This window comes from Labrus mixtus, chromosome 15 (assembly GCF_963584025.1).
Source record: "Labrus mixtus chromosome 15, fLabMix1.1, whole genome shotgun sequence".
NCBI lineage: Eukaryota > Metazoa > Chordata > Actinopteri > Labriformes > Labridae > Labrus > Labrus mixtus.
Window position 1 is genome coordinate 10,723,891 of NC_083626.1, and position 16,289 is coordinate 10,740,179.

The window sequence follows — 16,289 nt, forward strand, 5'->3', positions numbered from 1 at the left end:
GCAACAACCATGCCGTAATGTAATGTCTTTTGTTGTAGACGAGACAAGTTTAATGAATGTTGAATTCCGCCAAAAATGGCTGTAAAATGATCTGGTGTAATGTCAAGGTTGTACATTTCAGAGAAGCAATTAAAAATATCTGACCAGAACTTATTTAGTTTAGGGCAAGACCAGAATAGGTGACCCAGAGTGCCCTCAGTTGATTTACACTTTCGACAGGTTGGAGAAACAGACGGATAAAAGGAGTGCAATTTGGTGCTGGAATAATGAAGCAAGTATTTTAAATTGAATAAGTTGGTGTCTGGAGTTTATAGAACAACTATAAATGTTTTTAAGGTAGGTTTCCCAGATCTCGTGACCAACTGATACACAAAGATCTTTTTCCCATGCTACCTTTAGGTGCTGTGTGGAAACAGGGTTATGTGCTGTGAAAAGATTTACAAATCTGGAGATTAATTGTTTCGAGTCAGGACTCTGGTTTATAAGATTATAAAGTTTGCTTGGGGTTGGCATTGACTGAAAGTTTGAAATATTTGTGCGGATGTAGTCTCTTATCTGGAGAAAATGGAAGAAATGCGAATCTGGCAGTGTATATTTTTCTTTTAACTGTAGAAAGGTGGCAAAAGTGTTATTAACATACAGGTCTGCAATGGTGATGATGCCTTTATTCCACCAGAGTCTGAAAGTATTATCTGTGATTGAGGGAGGGAAGGCATGGTTGCAGCAAACAGGTGTATAAGCAGAAGTTTCAGGTAATTTAAATGATTTCCGTATTTGATACCAAATTCTCAAAGAGTTTGTGATTATAAAGTTATTGCCTGCAATAGTTGCAGGGGATCTGGTTTGTGAAAATAGAAGAGCGGGGAGGGAGGTTTTCAAAAGATCCTGTTCAATTGCCAGCCATGAAGGGGTTGAGGGGGTGACTTTACCTGGATAAGCATCTTTCCAGTACATCAGTGCTCTAGAGTTTGCAGCCCAATAATAGTACCGAAAGTCAGGGAGACCAAGGCCACCTGCAGATTTTGACTAAGTGATATGCTTTTTAGAGATACAATGTGCTTTGAAACCCCATACGAAAGGCAAGATCAAGGAATCTAGTAGCTTGAAAAAGGCTTTGGGCAAGAATATAGGTACATTTTGAAAGAGGTAAAGAAACCTAGGGAGTGCCATCATTTTGATTGCATTTACTCGACCTAACATAGACAGCGGTAGCAGTCTCCAGGACTCAATGTTGGCTTTGAGTCTCTCTATCATGTTCAAATAATTCAGTTTATAAATTAATTTAGGGTTTTTAGGGATATCAACTCCTAAGTACTTGATTTTGTCCGTGGCAATGCGAAACGGCAGATTTTTAAGAAAATCTGGGTTTAAGTCTCCTGTAAGGGGTATAAATTCACTCTTATCCCAGTTTATATTGTAACCAGATAATGTACCAAAAGTTTTGATAAGTTCAAGAAGGGAAGTGAGGGATTTTTCAGGGCGGGAGAGGAACAAAACTATATCGTCCGTTGTCTCCCAGGTCAAATTCTTTTATCACTGATAAAATATATTTCCACTCAACCTGATCAAAGGCTTTTTGGGCATCAAGTGCCAAGATAGATATTTTCGAATCGTTGTTATGCCTAGCGTATATTATGTTCATATATTAAGTCATCTTACATTAAAAAAGGAAAAGCTACCTGGAATAAATTCAGTCTGATCATGATGAATTATACTTGCAATACACGTATTAAGCCTATTAGCAAGTATCTTAGTAAACACCTTAACATCACATCCGAGGAGAGCGATAGGGTGATATGAGGCTGGATCGGTCTGATCTTTATCTTTTTTCAGTATCAGGGAGATGTTCGCAGAATATAAGGATTTAGGAAGTCGACGGGTTGTAATAGAGTGATTAAACATCTTTAACATGATAGGAGCTACCTTATCTGAGTATGCCTTGTAAAACTCTATACCAAACCCATCAGGGCCTGCAGCTTTTCCATCAGGGAAAGAGTGTATTGCTTTAATCATTTCTTCCAGAGTTATGTTTGCATTTAAGTCTGATTGTGCTGAGGTGCTCAATTTGTGTAAGTGAAGGGCACGCAGAAAATCAGAAATCTGTGCTGTATCAGCTGTGGTTTTAGATGTATAAAGGTCCTCATAAAACTTCCGGAAACACTCATTAATTTTTTTCGGGTCCGTAGAAATTTTACCTGTACTGGTTCTAATTTTATGAATTGTTCTGTTAGCCTGTATGCTTCTTAGTTGGCGGGCTAATAATTTATCTGGTTTATCAGCAAATTCAAAATGTTTCTGTTTTACTTTTAAAAGCATAACACTCACTTCATTGGAAAGAATAGAGTTATATTTGAATTTCTGCTTCATTATATCATTCAGTTTGGGGGATGAGGGATTCGCTCTATATCCGTTTTCGAGCACTGTTAGGTGAGCAGAAATATCTGATAATTCTTTCTGTCTATCTTTTTTTAGCTTAGACTCATAGGCGATGATGTGTCCTCGCATAACAGCCTTGAAGGCTTCCCATGAAGTTGAGTCAGTGACATCCGGGGTGTCATTGTGAGCTAAATAATCTGTTATTAAATTAGATAATTGTTGATGAAATTGTTTGTCATTGAGTAATAGTGGATTAAACCGCCAGTTAAATGCAGGTTTTTCCAAAATCATTTTTAGTTCAACAGGGCTGTGATCCGAAATTAAAATGTTATGATATTTGGTAGAAATTATATCAGAAGTCAGTTTAGCATGAGGTAAAAAATAATAAATTCTTGTGTATGATTTGTGTACCTGGGGAAAAAAAGAGTAGTCTCTGTCAGTCGGATGCTGCAGCCTCCAGATATCAACAAGATTCATCGATTTGATTAAATAATTTATTGTAGAGGCAGAGTTTGACGGGATGGTGGGGCGTGTGGAGAGCCTATCTGTAAAACAGTCTAATATAGTATTGTAGTCTCCCCCTGCTATTAAGTAAGTGGTTGATAAATCCGGAATAAGGCTAAAACTTTCCTAAAAAATCCAGGATCATCAAAATTGGGTGCATATATGTTCAATAACGTTACCTGCCGAGATAGAATGCGACCAGTAACTATAAGGTAGCGGCCATTTGGATCTGAAATGGTTGAAATGTGCTCAAATGGGATATTTTGACAGATTAATATAAGATAAATAAGATAAGATAAGATATACTTTATTCATCCCAGCAGGGAAATGTAGGTGTTCCAGCAGCCAGCATACATACAAACACACAACACAACACATATATACATACATATCCCACCCATACAAAAAAACATGAGCTCACAATACAGTTTGATATATGATATATGCAACTCAGGCTAAAGTTTAAAAGTCTAAATATCTTCTGTCCTTACTTAAAGGGGAGTCGTTATAAAGTGCAATTGCAGTAGGTAAAAAAGTATTTTTAAATCTGTCCTTTTTGCAGCTTAGCTGCCGTAGCCTCCCACTAAAAACACTCTTTTGTTCACACACGAGATTGTATAAGGGTTGCATGTTAATGCATATTATGGCTACACCTCTAGCCTTAGAAGAAAAGGTTGCCTGATATATCTGTGATATCCACCTGCATTTTAACCTCCATTGCTATGTGTGTTTGATATGAGTTTCTTGGATAAAAATAATGTCTCCGGATAAAGATTTTAAATGGGAAAAAACCTTGCCTCTCTTTAAGCTAGTTCCAAGGCCTCTGAGATTCCAGGTCAATGAAGGTCAAACTGCCACCTTGTGGCGAAACGAATGAATTACTGATAACCATGAAAGCATTGTTTATATTGAGACAGTCGTGTTATATAGTCAAAACCGTAACGGTTCTGATGACGCAGTGTAGAAAGAGCGAACAAAACAAAACAGAGTAAAAAAAAAAATGTTGTATACATACGGAGGTTCCAACAGATCACGGGGTGGCAGCAGGTGTAATAAACCTGTCGATGAAAGCCTCGGCATCTGCAGGCTTCTGAAATAGTTTCTGCTCTCCGTTGAAAGTGAAGATCAGACCGTGTTTAATTCCTGCCTCTCTCAGCTTCTTTTTAGCTCCCGCGAAGGCTCAGCGTTGTTCAGAAATCTCGGGTGAGGAATCGGGAAATACACTGATCCGGGCTCCATTAAAAGACAAAGGAGATTGCAGGCGGGCAAGCTTCAGAATTTCTTCCTTCTCTGGAAAGTGGAAAATTTTGTCGATCATGGTGCGTGGACGTGAAGGTGAGGACTGTGTGCCAATACGGTGTGCCCTGTCCACTTTAAGACCGCTGGGGAAATGATTTCCCCCGAGAAGTTTTGGAAGAAACTCCGCGTCGGGTTGCCTTTCTCCACCTTTTCTGGTAAGCCAGTGATTTTAATATTGGAGCGTCTGGATCTGCCCTCAAGGTCGCTCAGCTTGCGCTTCATGGCAGTGTTGTTCTCCATCAACTCCTCACACTGTTTCTCGAGGTCTGTTATGCGTGTCTCATGGTCAGTTGCAGACCCTTCCAGGTCAGCAATACGAGTTGAGTGGTCGGTGAGAGAGGTTTGGACTAAGTGCAGTTTTGAGTCCAGGGCATTGAATCTGGAATTAATATCTCCCTCCAACTTTCCGACAGCTGCTAGGATATCAGTCAGCGTGGGCTGCGAGCTTGGGACGTCGCTGGAGCTAGCATTAAAGTAGCTAGCTATGTCCGCCCTGCTGCTAGCATCGTGGTCTTCCTCGGTGACAAGAGCAGCTTTACCATCCTTCTTGGAGGCAGATTTTGGATTTAAGGGTTTCCCCTTGGTGACATTTCTCCCAGAGCTGTTCATTTTTGAGAAATCTAGATGAAAGTGTGTATTATAAGCAAAATTTTAGCAAGGATGTGACAGAGCTCCACAGAAAGCGACTAATCCATGCAGTGCTCACTAGCGCCCCCCCTACTGTCACGTCTCTTAAAGAGCCCATATTCTGCCCTTTTTGGGGTTCGTATATTTAATCTATGTTCCTACTTTTGTACGTTCACAATAGCTAAAGTCCGAAAAAAGTGTCTGTTTTCATGTACTGCTCCTCATTGCTCCCTCTACGCTCTGAGTCCGTCAGCTACGCTCTGCTGAGCCCACACTGTTCGACCCCACGTGGGCCAAGTCTGCTCTGATTGGTCTGCCGATCCGCTCTGTCCTTATTGGTCAGTTGCTCAGCACGCGTCTCGGAAATTTCAACATGAGCTGCTGGGCTTGCCACAACGAGCCAATGGGCTTAGATCAGTGATCTCACACTGACAAATTTTTATCGAGGGGGGCTAGAACCGAGCGTTACATGCAGCTAATGCTACAGCTAACAGGAGGAGGTAGGAGAAGCCACGTTTCCGCAGACTTTGAATTTTTACACATAGATGTGCCTAAACATGCACAGGACACTTGAAAAACACACTAAAGGGCATATAAAACCAGAAAAAGCATAATATGGGACCTTTAAGCCCAAAAATAAACCTTTTAAAGCAAAGAAAGATTTTATAACTTTGACCCCAAAGTAAAGTTTTTTGGACTCGTGAGGTATTACAAATGTTGCTCCACAGCAGAGGCTCTGGAACTGGATACAGGCGGACAGTTTGACACACATACTTGTCGTGTTTGCTCGTATTGTTCATTGTGTTTTTAATAGCTGAGGTGTGACTCGTGGTTTATAACAGAGAGGATCTTGTGGTTTATTTCCTTATCACTTATCACTCAGTCTGGTAATCTGAACCCACATGTGTTCTTGAGAGCACGCCTCAGAGTTCACGTCAACACTTCTTCTGTTATCTACAGTTAGTCGCAAAATGTTGGCAGGTCAACTCAAGCTGAAAAAACGTTCAACTGAAGCTGCTGTGAGACGACAACATCCCGCTTTGTGTTTCAGAGAAGAGTGAAGCAGCTCAGACTCTGAGTGTCACCATGGAGACGCATCATAAAACAGGACACTCAGGAGGAGGAAGGAGGATAACGTTTAAAATCAGTCATTTATTAAAGATATTCATACACTATTGATTCATAACTTCAAACTACTGCAAAACAATCAGTGATGTTATGATGAGTCCAAACTGCACAAAGAGACTCTCCAAGAGATGAGTTTAAAGATTATTGGTCATTCTGTGCATCTGTCTCTGTTTGGAAGACGATGGTGTTCCTGTGGGGACTACTTTCTGTGCCGCATCACTCCCTCCTCTCCCTGTGACACCGTGGGCTCTGCTGCTGCTTCTCTGTGAGGCTGCAGACCTCACAGCTGGTTTCTCCTCCGCTGCAGACCTCACAGCTGGTTTCTCCTCCACTGCAGACCTCACAGCTGGTTTCTCCTCCGCTGCAGACCTCACAGCTGGTTTCTCCTCCACTGCAGACCTCACAGCTGGTTTCTCCTCCGCTGCAGACCTCACAGCTGGTTTCTCCTCCACTGCAGACCTCACAGCTGGTTTCTCCTCCGCTGCAGACCTCACAGCTGGTTTCTCCTCCGCTGCAGACCTCACAGCTGGTTTCTCCTCTGCAGCTTCAGCGGGTCGACTCTCGGCTGTCTCACAGTCCTGTTTCTGGCTTCCTCCAGTAACGGGGCAGCTCTGAGACGCCGGTCGAGCTTTAGCTGCAGATGATGGAGGGTGAACACTGTTATCCCTCTGAAAAGAAGAACACACAGAGGGTTAAATCACACAAACTTACTTCATAAAGAAAAGAGGAGCATTCTCAGTCTTAGAAATTAAAAGTTGAATTCATGAGAAATAAACCAGAGCATGCTTAGCAGGTTTGCTGCTGCAGCAAAAAAAAAAAAAAAAGAATGTTTGAAGCCTGAGTGAGGTCCCCCGTCTGTTCCTGCAGGGGGCGCTGGAGTCCCATCGATGGCGGTCTCCATGCTGGAAATGCTGTCTCAGTCTAACTTTCAGTCAACCTAACGACAGGCTGAGAGCTGGAGCTGAGGTTCCAGTTTTAAACCTCCTGACAAACCGTTACACCGCGCCCACCTGTCAATCAGGTCAGCTACACACCTTATTGTGAATAACTCTTATCCTTCATCAAATCAAAACTGATGAGTCATCAAAACATTCACCCCCGTACAGTGTGTGTCGATCGAGACATGAGCTAATCACACCTATTTAGTTTTTTGAACCAGGCTGTAAACATGTTAATCTCTGCTGTAAAAACAGGATTTTTAGAATGAGTGTGTGTGTGACTTCCTGTGCTTCTGCAGCCAGCCTCTAGTGGACACTCCAGGAACTGCAGGATTTTGCACTTACTCTTACTGATTGGACCTTTAAAACGGCTGCAAATGATGTAAAGATTTATGTATGCCTCGTACAGACAGCTGAGGACACAAAAATGTTTCCAATGTATTTCTGCAATTTATACAGTGTGCAGGAGATTGTCTGCAACTTCTTTTAAAAGGGTATTTTTTATGCTTTTATTCTAAAGAAAGGACAGTGAATAGAGTCAGAAATCAGAGAGAGAGAGTGGAATGACATGCAGGAAAGGAGCTACAGGTCGTCCGCTCTCCAGGACTAGGCTACTGACGCCCCGTTTGTCTGCAACTTCTGATTGTTAAAAACAAGAAATAACCCAATATTAAGTGTGTAGGTCTTCTAGTTTTGTTGTCATGGTATCAAACAGGTATTGTGTTTTTTGCTAGGATCATACCACAGTTTTAAATTCTGGTGTCGTGTCGACCCTAAGTGCTTCATTTTGTTTTGCTTTAATGGTTCACTTTCTCTGAAATGTTTGCAGGACTGTTGGATCACATGTTGAACCAAAAATAACTCAACTGTGACCTGTTGAGAATTATGAGACTTCCTCTTCCAGGCACAGAGAGAGATCTGAGATCACAGCCAGCTTTTATAGTTTCTGATTTCCTGAGGCAACACAGGAGCTCGGTTAATTTCCTCCGCCTCTCCACGGGGACTCGGAGGCTCCGGTCGCTCCAGTTACCGGGAAACACAAAAAAATTCTCCGGCTTGATGTTTTTAGCTTCACCTCCACTCGTCATAGAAACCACTGTGTGACAATCAGATGGAAAAGCTGCAGACGTTTGGTTGGAGTCGAGAGGAGTAAAGCTGGTCTGCTTTCCAGAGGGGAGGGGGTCTTTGTGTAGGTGCAACAAAGTCTGGAGACCACACTGCATAAACTCACATCTTACCAGGTATATCAAAATCATGTCATTACACTTCATGGAAGCCAAATTCTCCTGACATGTCCAGATACACATCTTATTTCTAGATATAAAAAGCAAAAAGTGAGGCCTGAGTTGGAGGAGTAGCAGAGAGAATTCCCCGCCTCGACCTCATCCTTTGTTATTGTTTTGATTGAGAGCCCCCTGGTGGTGGAATTGACACACTGCGTGTTTAAGGACAAAACTTAAAGTTACAAGCACACTGCTGTACACGTTCCAACAAAAATACATAAACAGCAACAGCAAACACAGCAAACACACTGACAATGCCTCAGTAAATGTATTTTTGATAGTTAGACATTGTGCTTGAGTTTCTTTTCAGTTCTTGCTGGACTCATTCCTCTCTTATGCATCTTATCTCATGTATTATATATGTGCAAAGTATTTTTCTACAATTTAAAGTACTGAGTGCAGAAAATGTGCAACACTGAAAACGACAAGCAGCCTGCTGAAAAAAGGCCAAATGGTTGATTTGAGGATAAGTCCCGCCTCTGACAAAACAAATAGCTAATCAGAAACCCTTTTCAGAGTGCTTTTTTTTTTTTTTTGCAAAAGCCGCGATAACTAAGCGCCGCCTTCATCACGTCTTTGAACGTTCATATTGATTCCGCGACGGCGTAATATTGGCGTCCCAGTCTGTGAGGTCACAGTCTGTTTCAGCGTTGTGGAAGCACGACACTGCAGGAGCTGACATGCACACACACACACACACACACACGCACACACACACACTGGATCCCCCGCTGGATCATCTCTCCTTTGTAACTACCTCCGAAGACGGTACAGAGGGCGGGTCACTTCGTCCCCCCATTACGCCTCCACAACATTCAGATTGAAGGCACAGGGTGTAAATATCGCAGATTGAAACAGCGGTCTGAAGAGGGCGAGAATTTGGGGATTTGAAGGGGGGCCTATATCTCCCCTGGCCACCCATCTAGACTCCTCTGTCTGGAACAACAAGCACCAAGTGAAACAGGTTTTATTTACATTCATTTATTGTTTTTTATGTTTTGTCTCTTCCTGTTTCTGGCACCTGACCTCACATCAGTTATCTGAGTGATCCTCTTCATCCGTCGAGCTCAACTCCTCATTATGTGACAGGTATTCAGCACAGTCCCTCTGAGAGTCCTAAGAAAACAACACTCTGTGTGTGAGTGTGTGTCTGTCTGTGTGTCTGTCTGTGTGTGTGTGTGTGTGTGTGTGTGTGTGTGTGTGTGTGTGTGTGTGTGTGTGTGTCTAACCTGCTCCCCTGCGTCTGAGGTCCTGCTGCTTGTGTGTGTCTGAGACCTCCCTGTGTGTTGGGAGTCGAACCCCCAGGACCTCAGCCTTCTCAGACCCTCCTCGGAGCGGCCCGTGGGGTTGACGTGTCGGGCCGGGATACGGGCAGGTAGATCCCAGGTCCCCTTAAAGTCCGGCCACGCACTGCCTCCCTATATGCCCATAGCATTACAAACACACAGCACGGATATGAAGCAGAGGGTTACAGAAGTGTAAATATATTCACGTTTGTTTATACTAATGAAATACCCTCCAGTGAACTCTGACCTCTGAAGAAAGACAGGTAAGGGTATGTGCTCTCACCTTCACCAAACCTGGCAGCAGGTGTCCTCTATCATCGGCTATGAAGGTGGTGTGTCCCTCCTGTGCAGTGGGTCTCTACACACACACACACACACACACACACACACACACACACACACACACACACACATATGCACACGCATTATTTTACAAGACAAATACAAATATGCATTGGTGTAGAAATGGGGGAAAAGAGGGGCACCAGCTCCTGCAGACTCTCCTCCAAACATGTAAATAAGTCAAACACTGCATGCTGCTGTAAAATAATAAAAGCTGTCGTCATAATTTCAGCTGACGCCGCTACTTCATGAAACCAGAGCAGTCTGATAAAATACCTCTTTGAACCGCTTCGTCTCACACCAGTTCTGCAGCTTCTGAGACCTGAAGGCGCTCTCATACTGAGGAGAGAGAGCTGAGGTCAGGACGGAGCAGAAAAACAACAACATGATTCTTGTTTTTGATCACTAATCATGCAGGTATTCGTGTTACCTGGTTTGCCGAGTAACTGGACGACATGTTGCCTCTGCCTTCAGCCTGTTGTTTTTTTGTTGACTCGTTGCTTAGCAACAAAATCAAACTGACCTCTGATTTCCAGAAGTTTCCAAGACACATTTTGTAACTTCAGTGCCGTATTTCTGAGGTAAATAACTGTAAACACGAAAAACACAAACAGATCTGAAGTAATAAAAAAATAATAATTGTGCACTTGGAGACTGAAGCTGTTCAAATGTTTAAATGCGTGTTTAGCATAAAAGTTAAATACTGCTGCCTGATCTAGCCTACTTTTCTTCCCTTCATTTGATTTTTTTTACGTGTTAGAAATATTTTACTCATTTTATATTTTAATTAGGCTATAGGCTCTAGATTTGAAAACACATTTGACCTCTTCTCTAAAAAATCTAAACCTCCGAAAAATCGGAAATTATGTAGGCTAAGACTAAGCTAGACATTTTAAAACAAACCCCTTTATTTTGTTAGCCTGCTATTTGTTTTTTATTCAAAGTTTATATTTGTTGTACGGTTTATAAATCCAATTTTATGTATTTATTAAGGTCTATTTATTTATTTAACATTGATGCTTTGTCGGCTACATGAAAACTTTTGCATTTAGCATAATTTACTTCTTTATGTGTTTAGCCTATTTATAAATTATTATAATTAAGTTTCTTTAAATGATTTTTATTTTAAACTAATTTGGAAACATACCGTGTTCAGATATTATAAATAAAAAAGCATCTGTACAAACACTTTAAACCTGAATAAGTTTTATTTTTAACGATTATTCTTTTCTGTTGTGTTTTTCGGCATTTAGTAAAACATTAAACACAAACTCATGAATTATAAACATTTCAAAACAAGACAAACAGCCTGATTAGGTTTATGAGGTATATTAACTTAAATTATTTGTATTTATTCTCCAAAGATTCTCAAACTGACCGGAATAAAGTTTTATTACGTAAAATATGTTCTTGTGTATCGTAAAGTTTGTTGTGTTTATGCAGAACAAATAGGTTAAATTTGTATGTAATAATAATGTCATTGAAGATTAGGCCTAATTATATTTAGTTTTAAAAAACTTGAAAATCTTATTTCAGTCTTTGAAGAAACTGGGAGAGATAAATGCCTTAAAACTCAGAGATTAACTTGATTACTTTACACTGAAGGCTCACAATGCTTATTTTATTTTATCTTGATCGAATTGTTTTTATTTAAACGTTTAATGATTATGATTTAATTCACTAGATTTCTTGCATATTGATCCTTAAACACTTTATTTTCAGATCTTAATTAATCGCTAATAACTTGTTAACGCTGGCAGGTTTAGAAGAAAATACCTGAATAACTACATAAAATATTTGGAGTTTATATGAATATTAATCACTGGGGGGATATGATCAGCTAACAGTAGGGGGCAGCATGGCGCCGTTCTATCCGCGTGTCCACAGAAACAACCGAAGAAGAAGAAGAAGACTCCGGTTAGCATGTAGCTCTGTTTGGTTCAGCGGTTAATCTAAACCTGCTGAGACTTTAACTTTAGTTTAACATTTTAGTCTCCTACATGTTCATATTCACTCTAAAGCAGACACTTGTGTTAAAAGCAGCGCAGTTATCTGTTTTTAAACCCTCGTAGACTCTGTTCTCTGATGATGGAGGGTCCGTCCTCTCGAGTCCTCTCCACCCCGGACAGACCGCCGTGTCCCCCGGGCAGGAGAGACTCCGGCGGGGCCGCAGAGAGTGAGTCTGCCCGGGACATAAAGACACACTTCCGAGTGTGTCGCTTCATCATGGAGACAGGTGAGCTCTCCTCTAACACACCTGTCTGTTTGTTTACATGTTCTCCTCACATGCAGGTGATGAAATACTTTACAGACAGGAAATAATAAATTAAAAAAAACATGAAAGTGATGCATTAAATACAAGTAGTATATTTGTATACAATAGTCCGCATGATGAGATATTAAGTGAGATGTGAGGATTTAGATGGAAGTGAACTGGCACCTCTCCAGGTACCAGACCTATTTCCTGATTTGATCTGCTCTGGGACTTGAACCGGCGACCCTTCTGTCCCTTTAGACTGGTGACAGAGAACTGCTAGTTTAATTCAGTGAAACTCAAATGAAATGCTCTTTGACTGGTGAATAAATCGAGTAATATCGGTGCATATCGGAGATAAAATTAGAAAATTGCGTCTCTCCTTTGGACCTGTCAGAAGACGTTTCCTAAATCCTAATCTGTCCCTCCTCCCTGTTCAGGTGTGAAGCTGTGTATGCGCTCTGTTCCCGTGGCCACAGCGTGCGTGTTGTATCACCGTTTCTTTGAACGAGCGGGCCTGCGGGATTATGAACCGTACCTGGTGGCCATGAGCTGCCTGTACCTGGCCGGAAAGGTGGAGGAGCAGCACATCAGGACCCGTGACATCATCAACGTGAGCCACAGGTAAATATGACTGAAGATATTAAATCGTCCTGACCTGTTCACACATGATGCACCTCACAGCGGGAGACTAGAGAGAGAAACATTCAGCTGTTTGTGTGAACACATGATGCTCAGAGTGAACACTTACCCTAACCCTGTATTGAAATCATCTGAATCTGAACTCACCTTGACCCCCCCACAGGTATTTTAACAGCAGTAGCTCTCCGCTCGAATGTGACAAGGAGTTCTGGGACCTGAGGGACAGCGTGGTGCAGTGTGAGCTCCTCATCCTCCGACAGCTCAACTTCCACGTCTGCTTTGAACACCCGCACAAGGTGTGTGTGTGTGTGTGTGTGTGTGTGTGTGTGTGTGTGTGTGTGTGTGTGTGTGTGTGTGTGTGTGTGTGTGTGTGTGTGTGTGTGTGTGTGTGTGTGTGTGTGTGTGTGTGTGTGTGTGTGTGTGTGTGTGTGTGTGTGTGTGTGTGTGTGTGTGTGTGTGTGTGTGTGTGGCTGATCAGCTCTGTATATGTTTATGCACTCTCCCTGCACTTCCTGCTGGCTGTGTTGTTTGTTTATATTTATTATTATTGTTTGTAAATAACAGTCTCCGTCTCTCTGCAGTACCTGCTGCACTACCTGCTCTCTGTGAAGTCGCTTGTGAACCGCCACGCTTGGTCTCGGACCCCCGTCGCTGAGACTTCCTGGGCGTTGCTTAGAGACTGTTACCACGGAGGCATGTGCATCCGCCACATACCCCAACACATCGCCATAGCGACGCTGTACCTCGCTCTAAACAGCTACGGAGTGGAGCTTCCTGTCGGGGAGAGAGAGTGGTGGCAGGTGTGTGTTTGTGTGTGTGAAATGTGACAGATCGTCACCTTTATTTAAAGCGACAGCAGTGTGCTTAAAAAAAAAAAAAAAAAACAGTCGTCTGCTGACATCCAGCACGTGTGAAGAAACATGAAAACATTTTCTCTGCCTCGCTCTGTGAGTTTAAAGATAAATTGTGATTTAAAGAGGAAACAATGAAATCAGTGAATCAATCTTTTCACAGCTTTTCTCTTCAGGATCTCTGATTTTCTTAATTAACCCAATGATCAGAGAGAACTTGACAGAGACAATTAATAAGTCAAACTGTCACTCCGTCAAACAATCAGTTTTAATCACGATTAATCACATTTTTAGTCGTATATTTGAAAGTCCATTATTTTGCATTTAAAAGTAAAAATTGTTAGGAATTTATTTTGAATTTTTTTCTTACTGCCGTGCGGCCCGCAGCATCCTCGTTTCACACAGATCTTTTTATCAATCAGCTGGTTCTCTAAATGTTACGTTCGGTTTAGGCACCAGTGCAATTTTGTTTCCGTCTGACCACGACCTGACTTGTGTTGGTTGCCTCCCTGCTCCGTGGTCGTCATCGTTAAAATCGAGTTCATTCCTTTTTTCAGTTCCAGTGACAGCCCTAGCTGAAACTCTAAAATGACAGACACAGATTTAGTAGTTTTAGCTCGGCACAGGTGTCTTTAACGCTCCTCTTGCAGCCCGTCTTGGTGTGGTCGTGCACAGGGACCGTCCAGCTGCAGGTCGTCCTCACAGCGGACTGCTGGCTGCTAATTGGACGATGGTGACGGTTAAAGTTTCCTTTTGTCCAACAGTTTTTCCAAACGAGCTCTCTTTGATTTTCTGACTCACTGGAACCGAATGCAAATGGAAAAAAAGTCAGAATTAGTCACAGTGATCCACTTCGGTCCTCCAGGCGCTGAAATCTGGGTCGTCTGAGACGTGTGTGCACCTTTGAAGTGTGTGCTGTGTGTGTAGTCCAGGTGTGGAGCTAATGTGTGTGTGTGTGTGTTTATGTGTGTGTAGGTGCTGTGCGAGGACGTGACAAAAGCCGACATCGACGCTGTGATCTCAGACCTTCTGCAGCTCTACGACATGGAGGCCAAGTGTATCTGAAGGACACACACACACACACACACACGACACAAAGGACAGCTGTTTTTCCCCGTGTGTGTGTGTGTGTGTGTTTCTGCATGTGAGTGTGACGATCCAGGTGTGTGTGTGTGCAGAGAGAAGACTTTGTGTTGGCCCAGTTATTCTGTGAGCTGTGACACACACTCTGCTGCACTCCTGGTTCCTGCCACCCCGGGGAGACATTTCTCTGTGCTGAATACTGATGAGCTCCGAACAGCAGCAGCAGGTTTCAGGTACATGTGCACGCACGCTGGAGGAAAATCATCAAGTGTTCAAACCCCGAACCGATCAGAAATCCCAACAAATGTGTAGAAATGAAGAGATGGGGCCCTCATTTGGATTATTCTTGACCTCATCCTCAAACGTTTACACTTTGGGCTGATGTAAAACAATAAGAGGTTTAGTTAAGCACCAATCTGCTCGACTAGCGTACAGGTGGCTAGCAGGATTACAAACTCCACCTGGTGGACACAGACGGTACTGAAAGAGCTTCAGAGCTGAAAGTAACTGACCGATGATGAACACGCTGGAGATCATCTCACAGGAAGACTCACAGGATCTACTTTGTAATCATTTGTACTTATTTGACTTTGTTGTTAATAAACTCCACGATCTGTACGCATATAGTTTTTCTTTTGAAGGATAAATGGATGAACGTGTGGGGCAGCTTTATTAATCGGTCACATTTCAGCTGCGAGGTAATTCAACGTGCTTCACATAAGACGTCAAAAACACAATGAGAGAACTTACAATGTGATTTAAAAACGAGCCGATAAAGAGGATCAAATGAAAGGAAAAACAAATGATTTCAATCAATCTTTTTTTGCCAATTCATAACAAAAGTGATCTGGAGACACTTTACAATAGAGCAGGTTAAAGACCTTACTCTTCCTCTCGTTCCTGTTGTTCACACTTCCTCTCCGTTGAGGTTGAGGTCGGAGCAGGCCGTGCATGATGGAGGACAGCGGTGGTTGTGGGGATGATACAGTCTGATGGTGGAGGCTGGGAGTCAGGGACGTCGGGTGGTAGTAGTGACCGATGAGCTCGCTGAAGGTTGGTGAGCTCGGTCCGCTCGAGGGTCTGACTTCTGCTGCCGGGACGAGACCTCCTTAGCTTCTAACACGCCGACGCCAGCGACAAACATTTGAATTTAAAACAGCTGAAATATGATGAGAAGTTTAAAGTCACCATCAATCAACAGTCAAAGAAAGAAACAAGTTCTTTATCAAATGTGACGAGTTACTCAATATCTACACTTTCACTAATGGAAAAAAGAGAGAAAGAGAGAGAGAAGGGGAGAGGGAGGGAGAAAAAGAGACAGACAGAGGGAGAGAAGGCGAGAGAGAGATGGAAGAGAGAGAGAGATGAGGGAGAGAGAGGGAGAAAAAGAGAGAGAGAAGGACAGAGAGAGAGCAGGGGATGGGGGATGAGGACGTGCGGAAATGAGCCACAAGTCGGACTTGAACCTCTGGGTCTCCTGCCCCGAGGACTCCCGCACGAACAAACCAAACGGCCTTGATCCTTTTTTTCTGTCCTCATACATAAAGAGTAAAAACAGAACGTCAACAGGTTTATTTCTTTACGATAAGTAAAAGGAAAAGAGACTTCAGGTTCACTTCTGTGACGTGAATCAGAGCGACCGCCGCGGGATGAAAGCCGAGGGGGGAAGGCCGCAC

At 42.6% G+C, this 16,289-nt stretch overlaps 2 protein-coding genes across 2 annotated transcripts; one reads left to right on the forward strand and one right to left on the reverse strand.

Annotated features, from left to right (window-relative positions):
• Positions 1-5,867: 5,867 nt before the first annotated feature.
• On the reverse strand, positions 5,868-10,393 carry cfap126 (cilia and flagella associated protein 126). The gene is made up of 5 exons (XM_061058397.1): positions 10,214-10,393; positions 10,060-10,122; positions 9,725-9,799; positions 9,385-9,573; positions 5,868-6,602 (listed from the first exon to the last, which is right to left on the reverse strand). The coding sequence occupies exons 1-5, from the start codon at positions 10,334-10,336 to the stop codon at positions 6,069-6,071; spliced, it is 984 nt and encodes a 327-aa protein (XP_060914380.1). The 5' UTR covers positions 10,337-10,393; the 3' UTR covers positions 5,868-6,068.
• A 1,274-nt stretch (positions 10,394-11,667) lies between these two features.
• ccnq (cyclin Q) lies at positions 11,668-15,231 on the forward strand. The gene is made up of 5 exons (XM_061057607.1): positions 11,668-12,019; positions 12,478-12,661; positions 12,843-12,975; positions 13,261-13,479; positions 14,506-15,231. Exons 1-5 carry the CDS (start codon positions 11,869-11,871, stop codon positions 14,593-14,595), a joined length of 777 nt encoding a protein of 258 aa, XP_060913590.1. The 5' UTR covers positions 11,668-11,868; the 3' UTR covers positions 14,596-15,231.
• The last annotated feature ends 1,058 nt before the right edge of the window (positions 15,232-16,289 follow it).